Source organism: Diadema antillarum, unplaced genomic scaffold (assembly GCF_040938485.1).
Source record: "Diadema antillarum isolate AM-2024a unplaced genomic scaffold, OU_Dant_1.0 seq00000807_RagTag, whole genome shotgun sequence".
NCBI classification, from domain to species: Eukaryota; Metazoa; Echinodermata; class Echinoidea; order Diadematoida; family Diadematidae; genus Diadema; species Diadema antillarum.
In genome coordinates this window covers 221,243-243,172 of record NW_027271688.1, presented here as the reverse complement: position 1 = coordinate 243,172, position 21,930 = coordinate 221,243, and the positions used below count along the sequence as shown (strand labels likewise).

At 40.1% G+C, this 21,930-nt stretch overlaps 1 protein-coding gene across 1 annotated transcript in view; it reads right to left on the bottom strand.

Annotated features, from left to right (window-relative positions):
* Nucleotides 1-6,748: 6,748 nt before the first annotated feature.
* LOC139739579 (uncharacterized) overlaps nt 6,749-21,930 on the bottom strand; it is a 29,476-nt gene continuing 14,294 nt past the window's right edge. The window contains exons 4-8 of the mRNA XM_071650182.1: nt 12,508-12,590; nt 11,831-11,991; nt 10,708-10,842; nt 9,715-9,785; nt 6,749-7,722 (exon numbers count right to left, since the gene is read on the bottom strand). Coding sequence (XP_071506283.1) covers nt 6,749-7,722; nt 9,715-9,785; nt 10,708-10,842; nt 11,831-11,991; nt 12,508-12,590 — 1,424 coding nt within the window. The remainder of the gene's footprint in view (nt 7,723-9,714; nt 9,786-10,707; nt 10,843-11,830; nt 11,992-12,507; nt 12,591-21,930) is intronic.

The window sequence follows — 21,930 nt, the reverse complement described above, 5'->3', positions numbered from 1 at the left end:
AAATAGTGTGGTGGATATATTATATGAAGAAGAGTTTGTTCGCAAAAACCGATAAGTCCATATTTGAAGATTTTGAACTACCGTCTCTGTCGTAAAGTACAAAATGATAACTTTTAAATGATATATTGGTTACTACATATAAAGGTACATTTTTTTAACCCTAACAAGGCTGGGCTATTTAGGTAGATGATAAAGCCTGGGGGGGGGGGGGGGGGGTACCATGAAGTTGATTTTTTCAACAACGTGAAGTTAATTTTTTCAACAATTATCATTTACACTAAATTATGCTAATTCATGCATAATGATGCATGAAATCAGACAATTTGGTATAAATCGCTAAATAAAGCTCAAAACAGGCATTTTTTATAGTAAATATTCTTTTTAGTGTCCTTAGCAAATGTAAGAAAAAAAAAACCGCGCAATCACAAAAAATTTCCGAAGTATTTTATTGTTTTTTAATTTCTTATGTATTTCTTTGTTTTTTCGACTTTATGTTTTTCGTTGTTTTTTCGATGAAATTTGTTCGCGACATCGTTCCGAACAAGAAAATATGTTAGTAATTGATTTTAATCAATAAAACCCCAATATAATCATGCTTTTATAAGATTTGCCTGAAAACACAGTTTGCATTGAAATTGTACACGAATTCACGTTTTTGAGCAATTTTTGGTCTGACATGCACGTGCATATTTATGCGCAACTTCCGAATCGCGCACCCGGGCATCGCAAATTTGGTGTCAAAAGATGCGGGAGACTCAAAAGAAAAAAGTCATGAAACGTCGTGGCGATAGCTTTTCGCGATAGTGATACATCGCGCAACCCCCCCCCCCCCCCCCCCCCCCCCCCCCCCCCCCCCCCCCCCCCCCCCCCCACCCCCCCCGGCCTAGTTAGGGTTAAGTTATGGTCAAAAGAAGCAAAACTTATCTCGTTATTTACTTTATTTTTCTTGACCTTTAATCGCAAATACCTCCATTTGGCAAATATGGACTTATCGGTTTTTGCGAACAAACTCTTCATATGTACATTATTGTGCACACACGTACGATAACCATGAATATAAGCATACAGTAAGATACAGAGAGGTTTGTTGAGATAAGATCTATTATGATAATATTAAAGGGATTGTATAGTAGTGGTTGAGACCTAATTTCAGGTTTCTAACATTTTTTGGTGAGATAATGAGAAACATCTTATGAAATATGGAAGAGCATGTAATTCTATGATGAATTCAACGTTTATTTGATGAAAATTGGTTTTGAAATGGCTGAGATATCCAAAAAAGAGCGATTCTAGTAGTGTGGGACCCACACTTTATTACGATCGCTTTGTTTTACCTTGTTTTTTGATGTTTCAGTTATTCAAATCCTGATTTTCATGAAATAAACGTTGTATTCCTCTTAAAATGGTATGCTCTGTACTATATCATAAGTGTTTTCTTGGTATCTTGCTAAAAGTTAAAAGCCCAATTCTCATCTCCACCAATACTGTACTATCCCTTTAAGTAGTGAGGCATAGCTAGCTTGATGTTGTGTGTTTCCTTTCTTTATCAATGAATCGCACATCACTCTCTTGATACCGGGCGATTGCAGTATGCATTATTAACAATCATCATGAACGTTCTTCCAATACAGCCACACAAAACACCAAAAAGGTATGATAATAATTATATATCATGATAATCATGAGAAATAACTACAATGTAAGTTGATCTTGTGTTTCCTTAATACGTATATTTATCAAAGAATCACACATCAATCTCTTGATATTGGACTGCAATTGCAGTCGGCCCTATGTGTTATCATCAATCATTATGAACACTCATCCAATACAGCCAAACAAAACACCCAAAAGGTATGATAATAATTACACATCTCATCCCCCCCACACACACACGTGTTTCTCTCTCTTGTGTTGAAGACTATGTATCTGCTTACTAACTTCCAAGGTATAGACTGTACGCTGCTTGACAGATACATTTGAAAATAAGAAATGAGTCAACAGCTGCACTGAAACAAAGTCATCCAATGACAATTATTTCATATCATCTTTATTTTTTATTGTGCAAAGGAAATTACAGATCGGGATAAATTCATCAAGTTTATTACCTTTGTAGTATTTATGACGGCTCTCATTTTGGTGACACAACATTTGCTCCTGCGACAATACTGCAGTCTCAATTTTCTCCAAGGACTTAGGGTTAGGGTTATGTTTGTAAGAGTAGAATTTATGTGTGGCTCTAGTGTACAGATATTTCATTAGAGCAATTGTTGATGGGGCAAATGTCATGGAACCCTCATTTTACATCCAATTTTTTTGCATTGAAAAAAAAAAGTCGGAAAAATATTAGGTCTCAGTGTGAGGAAAGATATCTCTGATATTTGCTTATGATTCGTTTAGGACAAAATCATCAATACCCATTGCACAGCCCCATCTCTAGAGAAGACAACTGCAGTACACCCAACTCTGTGAAAAGAAAGTACCAGGTGCTCAATTATAATGTTTGATTGTGACAGATTGTTACAAAGAACTTTGCAGGGTTGAAAGTAAGATGTTTAGTACGAGCCTGCAGCAGCTATATTAACCTCATGAGTAAATGTCTAGCTCAAGAACTGCAATGTGGAGACACAAATAAATAATCAAGTACTTTGGTTTTTGGTCAGTTCATACAGATATCGTGTATAGCAGAGTAGACTATGTTAAAGTTTAATTACGCATTCATGCTGCTAAGATTTTCAGTGAGCAGAAATTCAAAGAAGATTGGAATTCCTACAGTGTGGGATTTCTTTTTCATAATTTTGAATCTTTGATGATTTCACAGAAACTTTCTGAACAACATGAGGACTTGTTCTCGTGTATAACAAAAGAAAAATGTATAAGCTGAGATTATTGTTGGAATTTTGAAAGCTATAATGAGCACAGACATATTGACTTTCTCTTATATCATATCGGAGCAAGACAGTCTGTTATCTAGCAAGTATTAGATTGAGATGTACAAACTACAAAAAGACTCCCTTTACAGATATCGACCTTTTCACTGCTTGTCATCAAAATCATAATCTCTACTGAAGTACTAACATCACACTTTAACCCTAACTAGGCCGGGCTATTTAGGTAGTTGATAGAGCCGGGGGGGGGGGGGGGGGGGGGGCCTCCCAGGCCCCCCCTCCAGATCTCCGCCGTCGACCGCACGATCGCGACGAAAATTGGCACACACATTGCCTATGATGTAATCTAATATACCATGAAGTTAATTTTTCAAAAAATCATCATTTATGCTAAATTATGCTAATTTATGCATGATGATGCATAAAATCAGACTATTTGGTATAAATCACAAAATAAAGCTCAAAACAGGCACATTTTTTGTGTAAATATTCTTTTTGGTGTCCTTAGCAAATGTAATAAAAAAAATTGTGATATCAGAAAAAATTTTTAAGTATTTTATTGTTTTTTTGAATTTCTTATGTATTTCTTTGTTTTTTCGACTTTATGTTTTTCATTGTTTTTTCGATGAAATTTGTCCGTGACATCGCTCCGAACAAGAAAATATGTTATTCATTGATTTTAATCAATAAAACACCAAAATAATCATGCTTTTATGAAATTTGCCAGTAAGCACAGTTTGCATTGAAATTGTACACGAATTAACGTTTTTGAGCAATTTTTTGTCTGACATGCATGTACATATTTATGCGTAACTTCGGAACCGCGCGCCTGGGCGTCGCAAATTTGGTGTCAAAAGATGCGGGAGACTCGAAAGAAAAAAGTCATGAAACGTCGGGGCGATAACTTTTTGCAATTGCGATACATCGCGCGGAACGTCCCGGCCTAGTTAGGGTTAAAGTACAGTGCACTTCCATTACAACAAACACAGTTATAATGAAATTCATAGGACAAAGGAAAAGTTTGGTTCCCACAATTATAAATACTTATACATCTTTATATACTTGTTTGTTTAGATACAACAAAATTGAATTCTGATACAGCAAAAGGAAAACTGCTGTCCGAAGGACTTCATTATGACTGGAGCCGCCTGTATACCCAAACTTTAATTTCATTATCAGGGTAATATTGATACCTTATCTTTAATAAAAAAAAGAAACAAAAACAGAATGAAGTACTTAGTATATCCTGCAATACAAAATCATATAAAATCATATATTGAAATTTTCAAAAGCAATGTTGTATGTGTAATACTTATGAAAGCACAAGGAAAAATACTGGGAGGAAAAAGTATCTAAACGTTTAAATATCTTGCTGCTTTCCTTCTTGTAAGATCATATTTCCACATTACACTTTTCAAACAAATCAACAAGCACACAATTACAGAGTGTCACAAAAATGACACTCAGTTGAAAGAAGAGAATCTCAAATCGTCTCCCCCATATGTTTTCTGGAATATATGATAGCAATGTGCTTGTTTCATACTATTGACACAACTATCACATCTACTGCTCTGGTTGTAGAAGCTAATGAATCCTTTGTGTGTGCTCTGAGTGCTGATTAGCATAGAAGACTCCACAGCATTGTACTCATTGTCCACAGTACCTGGCACAGAAAGGTTGAATGACGGGAAATAGGACCCTTTCAGGTTATACGTACCAAGTTTGTTGGGATGGTTAAATGACGCAAATGAATATTCAACTCTGAGTGGGTTGATCATCCGTCTTGACAACATCTAATGATATAGTCATTGTGATTGTAATAGCAAGTCAACTACACCTGAAACTGGCACGAATTGATTGACATTTGCAAACGGGGAGAGGACTCTTGGACATTCATACATCACTTCATTGGTGAGCGATTAACATGTTCATGACACGACAAACTTGTGCTTGGATAGGCATAAAACAAAGATGTGCCACACACAGTTCAAACTCTGAACATTGCTTCCTACATAAAATGTGCTTGTTGTCATTCCACAAGTTTGATGAAATAAATGAGATGGAAAAAAAAAAGAAATAATCATGTCAACTGACAGGCATCATTGTGCAGCTGGACTGAAGATGGCATGGTTGCGTAGAGGCTGGATGCCCTCGGAAAAGCTAAAATAAATACAGATTCTCACCAATATTTCTTATTTGCAGTATTTTTGGTCATCCTGGTGCAAATGTGCACCAAAGACTTGTCCACTGAAGTGGGAAAACCCCCATTACATTCACTTTGGAACACGGAGTTTTACAAAGTATGCCCCTCCCCATTCAAAAAAAAAAAAGAAAAGAAAAGAAAAAGAAAATGGTCCAATCTTTTAATGCTCTTCGGCATTTGAATAGTACAGTCTCAACATGACTGCACTATGAAGCAAAAAACCGGAGTGCTACTCACAAGACAATTCAAAATCACACGGTCAAGCAGTGGAACAAAAGTGTTGTTCGCCATTGTCCAACATTTGGTGTACACCATAGACTTCAACTATACACTAATGACATCATATCTTCACTCTATACAGTGCAAAAGTACACCACAGCTATACCATCAGAGCTGTGTGTGGAAGCATGAACAATCGAATGTTTGAAAGCCACAGTGAAAACAGCGAAGCCGGTATATTCTCTCTTTGAAGATATATAGAAAAAGATAGAATAGAAATGGCAGATTACATATAAAATCAATGTGTGCTTGCATAACTGGAAGCATTGAAAAATAGCACTTTCATTTTTTTGTATACATTTATTTCATCATGCAAAAAAAAAAAAAAAAAAAAATCTTTCAAAAATAAAGGATAGTACCTTTGGCTGAGAATCAAAAGGACGTAAAGAACAAAGACTTTTTACAACACTTCTTACAGCCTTTTCATTCTCAACCAGTGAAGTTCTATCAGATGCTTTGTTAACGGCTTTCTGCAGGAACACACTGACATTGGAAGACACAGGGCCTAAGCCTCCGCTTTTAACACTTCTAACTCTACGTGCAGTGTACCGTACATAATTTCAACACATCAGATGAAATTCATCTTGGCTATTCACGCAGAATCAAGTTGATAGCAGCATTACAATAGTCAAGGGAACTATAAGGGGAACAGGATACATTACATATTTTTGCAGTTAACGAGCAGCATTACATCACAGTCGAGTCACTTAAAAGTGCAATCATTTTTTTTTAAACAAAAGTACAGAAGTAAAGTGCTTTTACGAGCAGTTTTAGATGATAAAGAGCACATGACTATTCTTGGCAAGCCAACCTACAGCTGAATGGGTGTTGAGCCTATTTGACGTGACACGAATGTGCAACAATTACATTCAAAGTTAAGTGTTATGGTTCAACATGTGATGTGCATTACTGGCATCATTTCAAAAGTGAGTTAAATATGTCAACTTCATCCAAATTCTCCTTATCAAGTATAAATGTAAACATTTCGTAGATAGCAGTTGGGTCCACGGTGCTGACCGTACACTACATGCAAATGTATCTAATTTTCCCCTTTTAATCATAACTACAACACTGTCAATTCACAATAGAAGAGCTCATAACTTGATAGTTCTTTTCCCAACATCTAACAATCGCTCAATACTGAGAAAATTGACGAAATTCTGGTAGGTTGGCGATAGAGATAGTCGTCCACGTTTTTTTGTGTACGATGAAATAGAGCTTGTGCTTTGCAGCAACACAGTGTTGTCAACATATTGTCACAGAAATGATAGAAATGAAGAATTTGCACTCGACAGCTTGTATTATGAGTCTCATCAATATCTACTCCACGTGTAGTAGGAATAAAAAATTAGCTTTCAGTCCGACTCAAGCTCGGCTTTTCTCAAGATGCTCCAGTAAATCTTCCTTGGGTATTTGGTGGCCTTCGGAATGACTGCATCATGCGGGGATGAAAGGCAGGCGGGGGGACGGGAGGGGGCGGGAGATTGGTCGGAGGAAACAGACTCATCCTACTAGACAGCGACTGCACGGCTGCGCTGTTCCCGCCCACAGGGATTGTCGACGCCCCCAGAGAAGATGGCTGGCCCATCAGCGGCGGAGGATGTTTGGCAGGTACCGCAGAAGCAACGGAGGTCGTCATTGCCGGCTGGACGGGTTGCTTCTTCTGCCAAGGCGGGGCGATACCAGACTTCCTGGCCGAATACACAGCCTGTCCTCCATCTCCAGTCTGCCTCTTTTGCCGAGACAGGGCACTGTCAGTCTTTCTCGCCGAGAAGCCTCTGACTTGATGCGGCCCTTGTTGCTGATGCTGCTGATGCTGCTGTAGGGGTAGCGTTGCCAGAGGTGAAGCTGCCGGGGGCAGGGCTGCCCCGGGCGCAGTTGCCTGGGATAGTGGTGGACAGGATACCGGCGGCGACATTAATGGTGGTGGGGCATTAACAAACGGATTCTGGAACATTGGAGAATGCAACACCGCTCCCGATAGTGTGGGCGGATAGCTCGGCTGCTGCCCCAGCAGGAAAGGATTCCCTTGAAATTGTCCACTGTGATTATCCCTGGAAGAAGGTGGTGGTGGAGGTGGTGGTGGTGGTGGTAGGTTCCACGGTGCTGGAAACCTCTGGCTCCAGTCGATCTCTGGGGGAGGGCCTCTCATCCCCATGTGGCCAAAGGCCGGATGTCCCCTCGTGGATGGGTGCGGTGGACCGTGAAAGCTTGCTGGCGAACGTGCACTAAACCCTCGCGGAGGGCGGGGTCCGCTACCGGCTGGAAACGGGAGGAGTGGTTTCGCTGGCGTCGTGCGCTGTAATGGGGGATGGGCCCGTGGCTGATCTCGCTGGACGTTGCTTTGAAAATGACCTGGGGATGCAGGTGAGAAAAGGAAGTGATTTAGCATTATTTAAGATATTTTCTCATGTAAAGAGTTCAACGCATCAGGTTAGAAAGGTGACACTCCTCGCGTCACATTTGTGGAGACACTGTCTGTTCTCTAGACGACTAAACACTCCTATTACCTCTATTCATCAGTTTTCTCATGAAGGCTTCTTTCCCTTCAACATTTTCTAAATCTTGCTCAAGCTTTTGCAGAAATACAAGTCAAACACAGAGACTGTCCCTCTGCCTCTTAATAGTGAAGGGTTTCCCAAGAAAGGAAGAGCAGTGCCTGCTGGCTGGGCAGATATCTCACATGATCAGCTCTTGTCACTGTGAATGACCATCACAGGTTAATTCTTCCTTGAGAGCCATTTTGGAAGAGGGGTGGAATAGCATCTCATTTGAGATTGAGGGACTGCATTCTGCCAAGTACACTGTATTTAGAAAATGTGACTATGTCGTTAAAAAAGACTTAAATGTAACTAGAAATGTCGCTATGGCGACTGGTATGCCTCCGCCATAATGCATGGTTCTCCTAATAGGTGTATAGTACAATGTCTTCACAATGTGTGATGACAGTTTCACATAACTGGCAAAATAATGAAAAGACAGGTTTGTAACAAATGTGTTGAATGTTCACTTTACTTGAACTAGGTTTGCTATATTGTCTAGGAGTGCAGGTACAAGTATTTGGGGATTTGAGGATTTTTACTTGACTTTTGACCCTTTTATAAGTTTATCCATTAGGTAATACATGTATTCATTAAGTTTAAAGAAAAATCCTGCAAGTACTACTGTACATATATATGATGGAAATAAAGAAATTTTGAGGGGTTAACCTTGACCTTTGACCCCTGACCCCTAAATTCCCTAAATAATCCCTGCCAGTCAGTACATGCATATGTACCAAGTTCCATGAAGATGTCTTGAACCGTTTGCGAGATATGGATAAAAAGTTAAATCTTAACATTTTCACCTGACCTTTGACCTTTAGACCTTTGACCTCATGACCTGAAACACTCTCTGGAGAATCTTTATTCAGTAGTTCATGTCTACACTAAGTTTTAAGAAAATACCTTCAGGCATTGCATAGATATGGGGGAAATAGCAAAATTTTTAGCATTTGACCTTTTGACCTTTGACCTCTTGCCAATTACACTAAAAAATTACTGACTTATCTATTTTATCATAGCTCATCCTTGGACAAAGTTTGGTGAAATTTGCTTGATCCAGTCTCGAGTTATTGCGTAAAAAGATAAATTTTAGGATTTGACTTTGATCTTTGACCTCTGGCCAATTTCACTAAAAACCTAATAAAGTAATTGCCCCATCATATGTCATCCTTGGACCAAGTTTGGGGAAATTTGCTTGATCCAGTCTGAGTTATCTCGTAAACGGATGCAATTTCATAATTTGACCTTGACCTTTGACCTCTGGCCGATTTCACCCAAAATCTAATCAATTGCCCCATCATACTTTATACTTGGACAAGTTTAGTAAAATTCCACTCAATGTTACTCAAGTTATCGCATAAACGAATGGGGTCAGATGTACGGACGGACGGACAACCCAAATACATAATGCCTCCGGCCCCCTTCGGGCGGAGGCATAAAAAAAGAGACTTAATTGTACAAACTGCTCCCCCCCCTTCCCCCCATTTGATCTCTGTCCAACTCCTGGATCTACTATGCATAACCTTGAATGTGAACTCACTTATGTATTTATTCAGAGTACATGTATTTCCAGTTTAAAACAATATTTATTTATCTATCTATTTATTCTTTTTTTTTTAAACAGAGGTTTCTGGGGTCAACATTGTCACCCTTGAGATAACGCACTCGGTTTAGTGACAAATTTGACCATGTATATGTGTTTTCAAGAAGAAAAAGGAAAATGACCATCACAGGTTTATCCTTCCTTTCAGAGCCATCTCAGAAGAGGGTGAAATTGAGGGACTGCATTCTCTCCAGGGCTTACCTCTCCTTGGTCCCTGATTCCAGCTGCTCGGTCCGCTCTGTGTCCAGGTCTCATGACCATTCAAAATTTTCCTACAAGCGAAACATGAATGACAGATCAGTCTTAGAGGAACATTCTGTATTATTTGAAATATTGAGGGTGTCCCAAAGAAGCAAAAGACAATCTGTACTGCTTTTTTCTTGCATTTTCATGCTCTTGAGCACTCAGACTGAGTGGTAACGGGCATTATAAATACCCCCTATTATTATTTGCAAAACTCCTTAGAAAAACACCAAAAAAAACTTCCATAAGATCTTTAAAGAGAACAGAGTATTCTACTGTTTCTTGATACATGTTATTTTGGACTTTACATCCTTTCCTGCCTACAAATACTAACCCATTCCTTAAATGAACCCGGTATACCAGGCTCCCGAAGTGCAGACAAGAGTGCCTGCTTCACAGCCTATCAATTCATGTTTATTTGTGTTATGCTGACCAGAAAAATGACTGTGTGTATTTTTGTCTAATTTACCTTTTCCAACGCAGCAGTGTGCTAGTTTTGCAATAAAACTTGTATAAAGACGTGCCCACCTATCAAGGCTGAGCTCACTAGGTTTTGACTGTAGCTGATGCTCGTGGAGGGATTCCCCATTTCGAATATGGAAAGTAGGCTCTCTATTCCACGTCGCCCTCCCCATCTTCTCTTTCTACCTCTCGAGATCGCAGAATCTTCAACCTTTCCCTCCCACACCTCATCCAACTGACAAAGGGTTTGCCTCTTGAAAGGGGCAGGCGTGCTTTCACATGGCATTTCGGAAAAAGGTCACCAAAACAGGAACATTTTTATGTCTGCAGCAGGAAACACAATAACCACAATGTCCTCAGTACCAACCAGCCTACATGTAACGTCCCTGCCACCCCTGTTGCCCAGAAAAATCTTTTTACAATCAATAATCAACTTCTCTCCTTCTGCCACTAACAGTTCACAGAACCTTTTTATATTTTTTTGCTCACCCTTGAGGAACTTTTCTCTTCCTGTCTTTTTTCTTCTTGTTCCTCACAAGAGACTCCTCCTCATCATCGCTGAAGTCTCGAAACTCATCCGGAGGTTCCTCGTCGTTCTTCCAGGATGCATCAGATCCCCGGCATCTATAAATTCACAAAACAGGAAGAAACACACACACACACACACACACACACACAAAAGACAAGAACCAAGAACTTGTGAATACACTTTCTTCTAACCAACAATGACATGTGGTGACATTAATGTATGCTGGCCCCTGTTGTATAAAAGCTGCCATGAAACGTAAGTCAGAAAATCTAATATAAGTCTGTGAATACCCAATTCTGACTGGCTGAATACTGACTTCTATTTGATTTTCTGACTTACGTTTGATTGCATCATGTTATGCAACAGGACCCTGGTGACAGAAATTCACCAAGCTTTAAAAGCATGTGTAATTTCCCTGTTATAGATAGATGTCATTTAAAAACACCTTGGCTATTTAAAGCCAATTCAAAACAAAAGGGTGTTATCTCCCTTTAAAAACCCAGTAACATGGGGATACCATGGGGTGGGAAGGCTGGCCCAGCTCAGATTTCTTTGATAATCCCCGTAACAAAACGTGTGTGTACAGCTTTATCATTGATCACTATGTAAGTACTAACACAGCCAAAGAATGTAGACTGGAATTGACCGTCACTGATGAGTGTGCACTTCAATGCACATATTCCCTGACACGTGGCTAAACAGGCGCTATTTGTTGTTTCGAATATAACCTGGTGGGCAGAAAAAAAGAATATCAATTCAGTGGGACCATCCGTGTTTTCCCACGCTATCGGGTCTTTAACTCTGCAAGAGGAAGATGAGGGCCTTTAGTGTACAGTCTGTGTGAATTTAAATTCTTTTGGAGATCAAGCGTAATCATTGGTCAATCCTTTTTTTTTTCCTGTTAAGTCATGCTCCAATGAATCAGAAATGACAGTCGATTTAAAAAGTCTTCACTTGCTCTTCAAGCTTCAAAAGAGTGATTCAATTTACTACCTCTCCTTCATTTCATTCCACCTTTTTCTTGTCTTTCTCTCTCTCTTGTTGCATGCTTTCAGAACTCTTTATCAGGTGACCCAAACTCACTTTTTGAGCTGCTCAGTGAAGACGTACTGCGTGACGTCAATGTTCTGCGGGGCGAAGAGAGCCCTCGTCTGCAGGCGGACGCCATGCTCCTCGATGTCCGCGGGACAGTTGAAGCGCACAGAGTAGAACGGAGAAGCGACAGGCCCAAAAATTTCATAGACCTGCGAGATACAGGCATACACACCCACATTTACAGTCAGCCAGATACATTATGCACACAAGGCAGAAAAAGAGATACAGTACAAAAACACTACTATAAATCATCTGGGAGTGTTTACGATGTCACTGTGGTAACTGCTTAGTTCTGTAAACTAGCTTTAAAATGTTGCTATGAAACAAGAACCCCAGAGGCAAAATATTTTACTTACACTCATTACTCTACATTCATATTTTATTGGCATTACATTTACGAACACTGAATTACTGATCAATTACAACATACAAAATTAGATTACGAAGCATTTCCACTGAAGACCAATGATCACATCTTCACAGCCGAGCAAAACAAACAAACAAACAAACAAAAAACAAAAAAACAAAAAAACCTAAGGATTTAAAAAAAAAATTTTCTCAGTGGAATCCATATCGCATCTTGCTCTGAAAACTTGATGCATGTAATTTCATAAATGTATGCTATATTCACATCAGCTGTGCCACTAAAGGCTGGTCCCACTCACCTGCCCCAGCACCGTTCTGTCAGCCTTAAAGAGCACACTGTCTGTGTTGATGGCTGGTGTCCCTGGTTCCGCTTGGATTATCACTGCAAAAACAATGTATTTGATGATAGATGTAAACATAAGGTATGTATACTTGAGCTTAATCTGACATCCATCTGCATTAAAGCAATGAAAGGAAGGCTTGTTCCTTTTGTTTTTGGTATCACTTTGTACCAGTACCTAAACAGAATTTACGGCCCAGTTTAGTTGCTTGTATACCATAACACAACCCTGATCAAGAAGAACAAACAAAACAAAGAGGAAAAGGTACAGATTTAGCGGGAACATCAGAATATACTTTTGTGTGTGTGTGTTCTGCAACTAAAAAATTCAGTGTGTAAACACTGCATATGTATATGACATCATACACCGTAGCAAATATATATTTCTCTCCCACGGTCAATAAACAGCATGTCAGTAGTGATAATAAATTATTTCGCTTTGATTCAACATCTTTGTTCCCTTGGCTGCTCATTTTTCAACCTGTGAACAGTGAATTAGTCAAAACGGCCTGGCACGCTCTCGGAACATTTCCGCAGCTGATGGCCAGGCCTAGGCTAGGGTAGGATTTATAAGACGATGAAGAGTTCTCTTTCGGGTGTTGGATGCAGGATGAACTCCCCGAAAAAAAAAAAACCCACGAGCCTGAGTCACCAGGAAACACTCCAAGAAGACATGGATCCATGTTGCACTCCCCCTACCCATCCCTAACGTGATACTGACACCGTAAGCTCAGACTAGTCTCAGTCATTCTTCTCTTGTAACAGTCAGAGGAATGCCTTAAAGGTGATAGCTTCTTCTCTTTTTTTTGGGGGGGGGGAAGAAGAGGAGACTATTCTGTTTACCATCAAATCACAATGCTTTGAAGATGCTTAATGGTAACACTAACACACACACACACACACACACACACACACACACACACACACACACACACAGAAAGGAAAAGACACTTGTCAAACTGTGCGATGGTAAAATACGCAATGCCTTTACCTTGCTATTGTTTTCTTCAAAAGCTACAGTAAGTTTTCCAGTAACTGTCAGCTACCAAATTGAAATCTTTGTAGTTCCTCCACATCATGCCACATCATGATCCTAAAGAAATTACTGATACAAATGTACACATTGTACCTTTACCCACAGGTGTGCATCAAAGGTACACTTGAACTCATCTCTTTTGACACCCAATGTCAATGTAAGAGAATCACGTCTTCCTCAACCTTTAAAGGCTTTCGCAAGACCCCAATGATCTTCCATGAATTCACAGACTGAATTTGGCTGGCACTATTACTGAATAATAGAAACCAATCCCCTCCATACATGTTTATCTGAAATAGAGACAAAATGAGAGAATTGGGGGGGGGGGAGACTTGGGAACTTTGTCATGTTCACATCAAACAGCTCTATAAAAGTAAGTTCATGGTCATAGAGCGTGTTTCTACTGAGCGACAAAAATTCGAGGTGATGCCAGCCGATGTGTGGTGATACCGGCCGATGCCGGCCGATACCGGCCGATGCATGGTGACGCCTCGAATTTTTCCTCAGTAGAAACAGATCGGGTAGTGGCCGATGCCGGGTGATGCGAGGTGCTCCGTTGTCAACCTATTGAGGTGGTTGATGCGTGGTGACGCGAAGGACGATTCTCAGTAGAAACACACCGGGTAGCAAAATTCGTGGTGTATCGGACGTCTAGAATTTCTCCCCGCGCTTTTCAATTGGTTCATCGCACACACTCCTTCGACACATGTGTACAAAATACGAAAAAAATACAAAATCGCAACTTGCTTTGTTTGTACCAACTCGCTTGTGTACGTGCTATAGGCCCTATACGTTACGTTACATTTGAATTGTGGCATTCATCGTCTATTGTTCGCATGATTAACAGCCTAACTTATTGCATTACTAAGCCCTCATCACTTACTTTGATTTTACACCACGTTACTTAGTATTTCATTTTATATTGTCAGGCAGTGCGCGCGTGACCCAATCTGTGACTTAAAAATACCTGACTTCCGGAATCGCCGCATTTGCACGTCACCTTTGCATCACCTCGTATTTTATCGCTAAGTAGAAACAGCTCGAGTGGTCGTAAAATACGAGGTGCTGCGTTGGACAAAATTCGTGGCGATGCCAGGGATGTGAGGTGCTCTCAGTAGAAACACGCTCATAATGGTCACCTTGGTCGCTTTACGGTGCAAACACAACACGAAAGTCTCATGAAACACTGAAACCCAAATGATAACCAACACTTTCTAGGAGTGTGTGCCTCATGTTGCTTTTGATTTTACCTGGATGCATCTTGTAGCCCATACATTATTTTGATTTGGAAAAAAAAAAAGTTTTTTCGAAGAGTAGGAGGAACTGGTAAACTCTTCTGTGATGACAAAAAAAAAATAGAGCCTTGTAGATGCTAAACATTACTGTGAGCATCGGTAATAAAAAGATCATGTCCATCATTTCACTCACTTCTCCTTACAGTGCCTTGATATAAGCCCCCCCCCCCCCAACAACCACCATCCCCACGACAGCACCCAGTTATTGATGTTTTCTCCCAATGTTTTCCCTCCATCTGCACTTGTGTCTAGATGATCGTGTTATCGTGTTGATATAGCAATCACCACTAACTGACCACAGAACACTACATGCATCTTTTGAATAATTTTTGTACCAGTAATCAAATTCAGTATTTACTCAATTTTCTATATTTTAAACAGAACACACACTAATACAGGTTTATTTTACTTGTATTGTTGCTTCAGCAATTTGTGGCAAGAACTACTGTGACTTTCAAGTAAAGCATGAGTGTGCAATCCAACAAGTGTGGGCCTCTCATTCTCTCCCCCTCATTCTTCCCCCACATCGCATACAACGTGACAGCCATGCACTCGAATGCGTCTTCTCAAGAACACATCTGCCAGTTTAGTGTTTGATGAACACACGCTTAACACTCCAGACGGTGGCTGGATGGCAGGCTTGCGGAGCAAAATCAGCGCTCCCTCTCTTTTCCGCAGTGTGCCCGGTGGGTGCCTATCCTCCGCGGCCCCCGTTTCACACGCCGTGATTTCACCTGGTTTATTTTTAATCCGCTCTCCGCCGTCACGATTCCCCTCTAGGATCCAGCGGGGAATAAAGCGCGCGGATACCCGCATTGCTCAGCAGCCAGGCGTTTTTAAAGGAACCAATGAGGGAGGGGGGAGGAGGAAAAGTAAGATGGAAAAGCTTTCGTGGCAGTCCCGCTAGTCTCTGTATAAAACTTGAGTGCAGAGAGCTTTTAATAGTGATGCTTGTATGTCAGTGATGCAAGCACAACCAATTTTCACCTGATTTCACCTGATTTGATTGTAAATCTGTACTGAAATCAGAGTGGCATTATGTGCCTTGAAAATTTAATGCCAAAAATCCAGCCAAAATCTAAAATAATGAATAGCAAAATGAAGGGAAAGCAAATTTTGTAAAACCTTGTTTTCTTACAATGATTCAGATTCTTATACCTTTTTCAATCACCACAGAAGTTTGCCATTCTCATTGAGTCAACGGTAACAAGAAAGCTACAAGAAAGCATATACATGAAAATGATTACCAAATTTTCACGGCGAGCCAAGCCAGGTCAACTTTAAGCCTTACTCAGGTCTATTTCTGTTCTCAGGATTCCCATATGATAACTTTGATTTCAAGGGCAAGGTAGCCACCCATTTTTCAATACCTGCTCCATTCTGAACTACATTTCTTGGATTTCTCTATACGTACAGGGGTTGCTCTGGCCTGTGGCACAGGGCATGTACAAATTATGTTTAATAGCACATTCATTGACTCAGGAGAAATCTCAAGTCCTGCTCACCTGATATTGGACCAAGAAATGGATTTCAGACGAAAGTACCCCCCCCCCCCCCAAAGGATAAAATAGAAAATTTATGAAGACATGACATCTGCTAAAATCACCATGGCTAGCTTCTCTTAAGTGTGAATGTAAACGTATTCAATCGCTAACTCTCGCCCCCCCCCCAAAAAAAAAAAAAATGATAGCAACAGATGTATAAGTGGGTGGTACTCGTTATGATTTTGAAGATAATTATAATCCTAACTGTCTTTCCATCCTTGGTCTTTGGTACTCATCATACATTGTATATTAAAACCAGGAGAGATGGCATAGGATGTACATCATACATACCGATGGTGAAAGGGGGTGGGGGATAAGTGATGGGCATAAGTCATATCTACATGTATATTTAGAGGTTCAGATTCTCTTTTTGTTTATGTTGTTTAACAATGGGTATCTCGTTTTATCAAAGTTAAAAAGTGATGTTGAACTTTTTGGACACAGCACCACATCTCCATGTGCATACATTAAGAGGTCGGTACTAATGCAAGGGGACCAGAGGGGGGAAAATCCGATTTCCTCTCAATTTTTCCCCCAAAAATAGATGAGTGAGTTTGTTTAAAGAACGTTCGTGCCGAACAGGTTCATTTTATGTTTTCGAGTGAGCTCACACTCGCAAACACTGATGACCACAAAGTGGGATACTTGGAACAACTGCCGCGGCCTCCCAAGCCGGCCGTTTTTCTTACTCATCACATCAAATTTTGAACGGGCTGCTTTGGAAGTCATGACACCTGTTGCTGGTTGGGCCCCACCCGTCCAAACAAGACTATGGGGTCTGCTTGTTCTTGCAGACCGATGTAAACTTCAATTCTCTCTCTCTCTTCCCCCATACCTGTGTCTCCCTGAAACACTTAAAGCTAGCCTTTTTTCCAGGCAGGAGTCTGATTCTGCAAATAACACTTGTCCTACTGCCCCCCCTTCATCCCCTCCTACCCCTCATAATCGGGATACCTGAACAGCTCTGAGCAGAAATGATCCCCTTCTTTCAACACCCTGCTCTGCTGAAAAGCCAGTTCCAGGCATAAGACAAACCAAGAAATGTAACAGAGAGAGCAAAAAACAACAACACAAACATCTGAAATATATATCTAAAAGAAACTGACAACAATCAACAGCTTTGGACGTAAGTGACATACAGTGCTGTGTGTCTGTGATTAGTATAATGGTATCCGTGATGTGAATGAATCAACAAGCTTTCCGGTTAATCAGGTACTCCGCTTTAAATCGGGCAAGAAATGCTCTGCCAAACACTACTGTAAAAGTGGATATTTTCGCATGAGTTCGAGCTCAGCCGGGTAAGATGAGTTTCATGCGTTTTTAATTCCGCAGAATCAAGACATGAACTACTGCAACATATTATAGCAAGTGAAAATATTCGCATGCTTTTAATTTTGCACTGCTTTCTGGTGGCGCGAAATGCATGAAAATTTCAACATCATGAAAATTTCCACTTTTATCACAGTACCTGATTAAACGGAGACTAGATTGTATTGGGATCGCGACTGACATCCTGCTATTTTGTCTGTGTGAATGATATTACTAAATGCGGGCAGTACACCAGGAAATTTACTCGAACCTGACGCAAGGTTTCAGCATACATATATCATCATCGTCTCTCGAAAACAATGGTCCAAATTCAAGGAGAGGGTTGACACAAAAGGGATCATGCCCACTGCAGATCATCTGGAGCTCAAGCTCAGTTGTCATGGGCAGGATTAGTTACCATGGCAGTGGGGATTAACCACTGACTTGGGCAGTGATCCTCACGATGACTTAATTTGGTGTCTGCGTGTCCCATGATAGGTTGAGGGAAGCAGCCCAATTATCAGTCTATTTCCTATCAATGAGTTTCCTGCATCCACATTTCATTTCATATGACTGGGAGAAGTCCTATACCAGTTCTGCAATTGACCTCCAAAGAATTTTCTTTCGACATTATTTTCCCATGTGCATGAGAAAAATTATCCCAAATATTCGTAACATACATGACGTAAAATTTATTCACAAACATAACCCTTACCCTAATCCTCACATCAAAACTAAACTGAAAACCTTATCACAACCCTAACCCTTACCCTAAGTCCTAGGAGAAAATAAGACAGGAGAAATTGTTGCAGGACCAAATGTCTTGTAACTGTCTTTGGAGCAACTTAAAAATTTGACCTTAAACTCTCAACATCCGCATTCAACTGCTTTCCCAGAATGATGCAGTTTTTGATCTTTCATTTTGCATGCAATATACTGTATTATACATAGATAAAAATCCATTATTACACTAACTCTATCATCACTAACAACACCTTGGTTGTATACAACATCAACGGCAATCTCGGATGGCAGTCCTGAGGAGGTTAAAGGTCATGTGACCCAAGCTGGATGGATAGACAGCCAGAGAACACAAACTACCTCCAACATCGCTACAGGGTAGCGTCATATAGGGGATAAAGGTGGCACTGAAATACAGGAACATGGAGATTACCATCATCCAGAGATTTTATCCGCCATATCCTTCCAGTATTCCAAACATGAACAAAAGAGACTCGGGCAATTTGCTGAGCGGAGTGTGTCGGACGTGCTTTGAACACCTCCCAGGGAACTACAACAGGGTGGTCTACAACTTGAAATTTGTGCATGTTGCAAGCTCTGAATGTGAGATTGGACATCATCAGCACGTAGCGCTGATTTATTTTCTGTCACAACTTATTTTCTGTTGTGCTACTTACGTTTGATGTTCTGTCTCATGTTTTGAGCACACATTTTCTAAGTACCAAGGGTAGTTTGATGTTTCTCAAGTTTTGTACATTTTTTTTCACATATTCGATTGCATTTTACTTTGAGCTTGTCAACGATTCTCAAAGATGTTGCATAGCATGTGGCTAGCTCTTGAGAATGTTGCACACGAATGCCAGTATGTTGCAGCAACATGCTCAAACCCCTCGTGGACCACCCTGCTACAAATCTACTAGCCCTTGTTGCCCTGAGCTGCTACAATTCTCTGTAGGGCAAGTCAAATTCTCTGTAGGGCAAGTCACATGAATGGGCACTCGCCATTTAAAAGAATGGGACTCTTGCCCATTGGTCATTCTAGGAAGTAGGAAAAATATCTTTTGAAATGCCCTGTCTTCTTTAAAATTCCTTTTTGTCTTGTTCTGCACGTGCATCTTCTCTGTGTATAAAGTCTGAGGACATGGGGATGGGGGTGGAAATGCCCCTCTCATGCTATAAAGAGCTTCTATATTTTTAGAACTGAAATTTAACAATCTAGTGCATACTTTTGGTGAGAATATTAGGAAAATTTTCCTTCAAAAAAGAGAAATAAATTAAACATTCAAGGAAAATGCAATGTCTAAATTGCGGTATTTGTCACATTGTGTTCTGGGAGTGTGTGTCTCTTCAGTGTGTCCTACATGTACTACATGGGGGGGGGGGGGGGAGGGGAGGGGTTATAATGTACAATACTACATTGTAAGGCCAGTGGCAGGACTGCATTATTAATGTATTCACTTTTTTTTTTAATGTCCCCATGTTCAAAAACTGCTATTGGACGTATCTTTCCTACACTCTACTGGTACCAACTGGGAAAATCCTATTAGTATAAAAATCAGAATTTGTAAGTTCACTCAAGCTTTTTCGTTTTGTGATAAATTCGGAAATCTTAAAATGCAAAAGGTAGGTTTGGTAGCATGACAACAATGAGGACTATCAGAGGCTTTGCCAATAAAATTCTGGCCTTGTGGCCCCATGTGCTAAATGGCCAAGTTAGCACTCCCTCCTGTTGTTTGTTATTAATCAATGCATACATGTAGCATGTGCAATTATTGCAAAATGAAGCGCTAATTACCAAGGCCATTAATCAACAGCCACAGCAGCAAAGGTGTCCTCTGGATGTTTAAACCTTTTTCTACATACAATGTAATATCTGTCAGTCAATAAACTGCTGAAATGCACGGCCAACTTCAAAGATCATCACAGGACTATCGATGGAGTATCATTAAATTTTGGTGTTCCACCTTTGGTGAAAATCAACATCTCCTTTTTGGAGTTGTTTTGTTTGTCATCAATTAGTATGTTTGCACTTTTTTCAATAAACTACTTTGTATTTTGTGCTACCAGCTCTACTGAAAATCCTATATAGCCCCCATTTATGAAATTCTGAAAATACCAACACAAATTGCATGACATTAAATGCATTTCACAACTACTTAAATGGACGCATATGGGACATACACTATCACCTATCAGTCACTACCGCACTGAATGCAGGGCATTTCTGGTGCTGTCTATGCAGAACATTCATTTTCTACCAAGAAACACTAGATCAAGATTCATTCCCTTTAAAAAAATAATGCATTGTCACTAAGACTATAGCATGGCTTCAAAACGTTAATAGTATTTTGCAGCACCGTACACGGAAGAATTTTGACAAGATACTGACTTCAGAAATGATTTAGAATTGATGCATCAAACAATTAGTACCTAGTATTGATAGTGACATACAGCAGACAAACAAACGCAAACGTAATGCTTACTGTTTGATCACACGGACATCCGATATTAAATACAAAAATGAACTTCTCTTCCAATTTGTCATTTCAATAGTTTTCAATGTACCAATTCTGCAGAGCAATGAGTCTCGCCTGAATGATTTCTCAGAATATATCTTCAGTAATGGACGGATCAAAACGGCTCACATGAGATGTCTACCGAATGAAAACAGCAAACATGCAAAATGGGACTGGCAAAAAAAAAAAAATCATTATTCTTGAATTTGGGAGGAAATCTTCATTGCTAGTTGATAATACAGCTATTTAATCACGTATATATTTGATTGGGAGCCTGGACTTGCAAATAAAAAGAAAACAAAGAATCACTGATTATTAACTTTAAAAAAATTAACATTTTCCATCTGCATGAGACTGTTTTACACAGCAAGTGAATCATTCGTGATAAAACTGAAACCCTTCAAAATGAGATGTGTGCCTGCATCAGAATGGATTTTGCACTCGAACCCATCTGCGCCGCTCCGCACATGCAACAGTTTTTTGCGCTGCCCTTGACATTTGAGAGCTAACCATGTTAAGCTTGTCTGGGGGCTTTGTGTAAACATCAATTTTCTGGCTTGTTCCGCCTTGTAGCGGGAAGGACAATTTTCCCCCATTACGCCCAATTTTAGCTCATCACTGCTTTCATCATGTTAGAAATATGACACATAAGATAAAAGCAAAACATCAACGCAAAGACTCACAATTCAAATTTCCATCCCTACAAACACAACCGGGTGCTCCCTTGCAGTCTACGGGATGTAATCCTAGATGCTCACTAAAATTTGCAAAACGACCACTGGGGCAAAATTACAAATTTTCCCTAAAGTTTGTACAATCCTATGGCAATTGGAGACAACTTGGGGCCATATTGGCAGCAATGTATCAAATAAATTTATATGATTTGTAGACAGCACACGTAACACGCCCACTCATTCATACAGCATAGAATCAAAGTGCAAT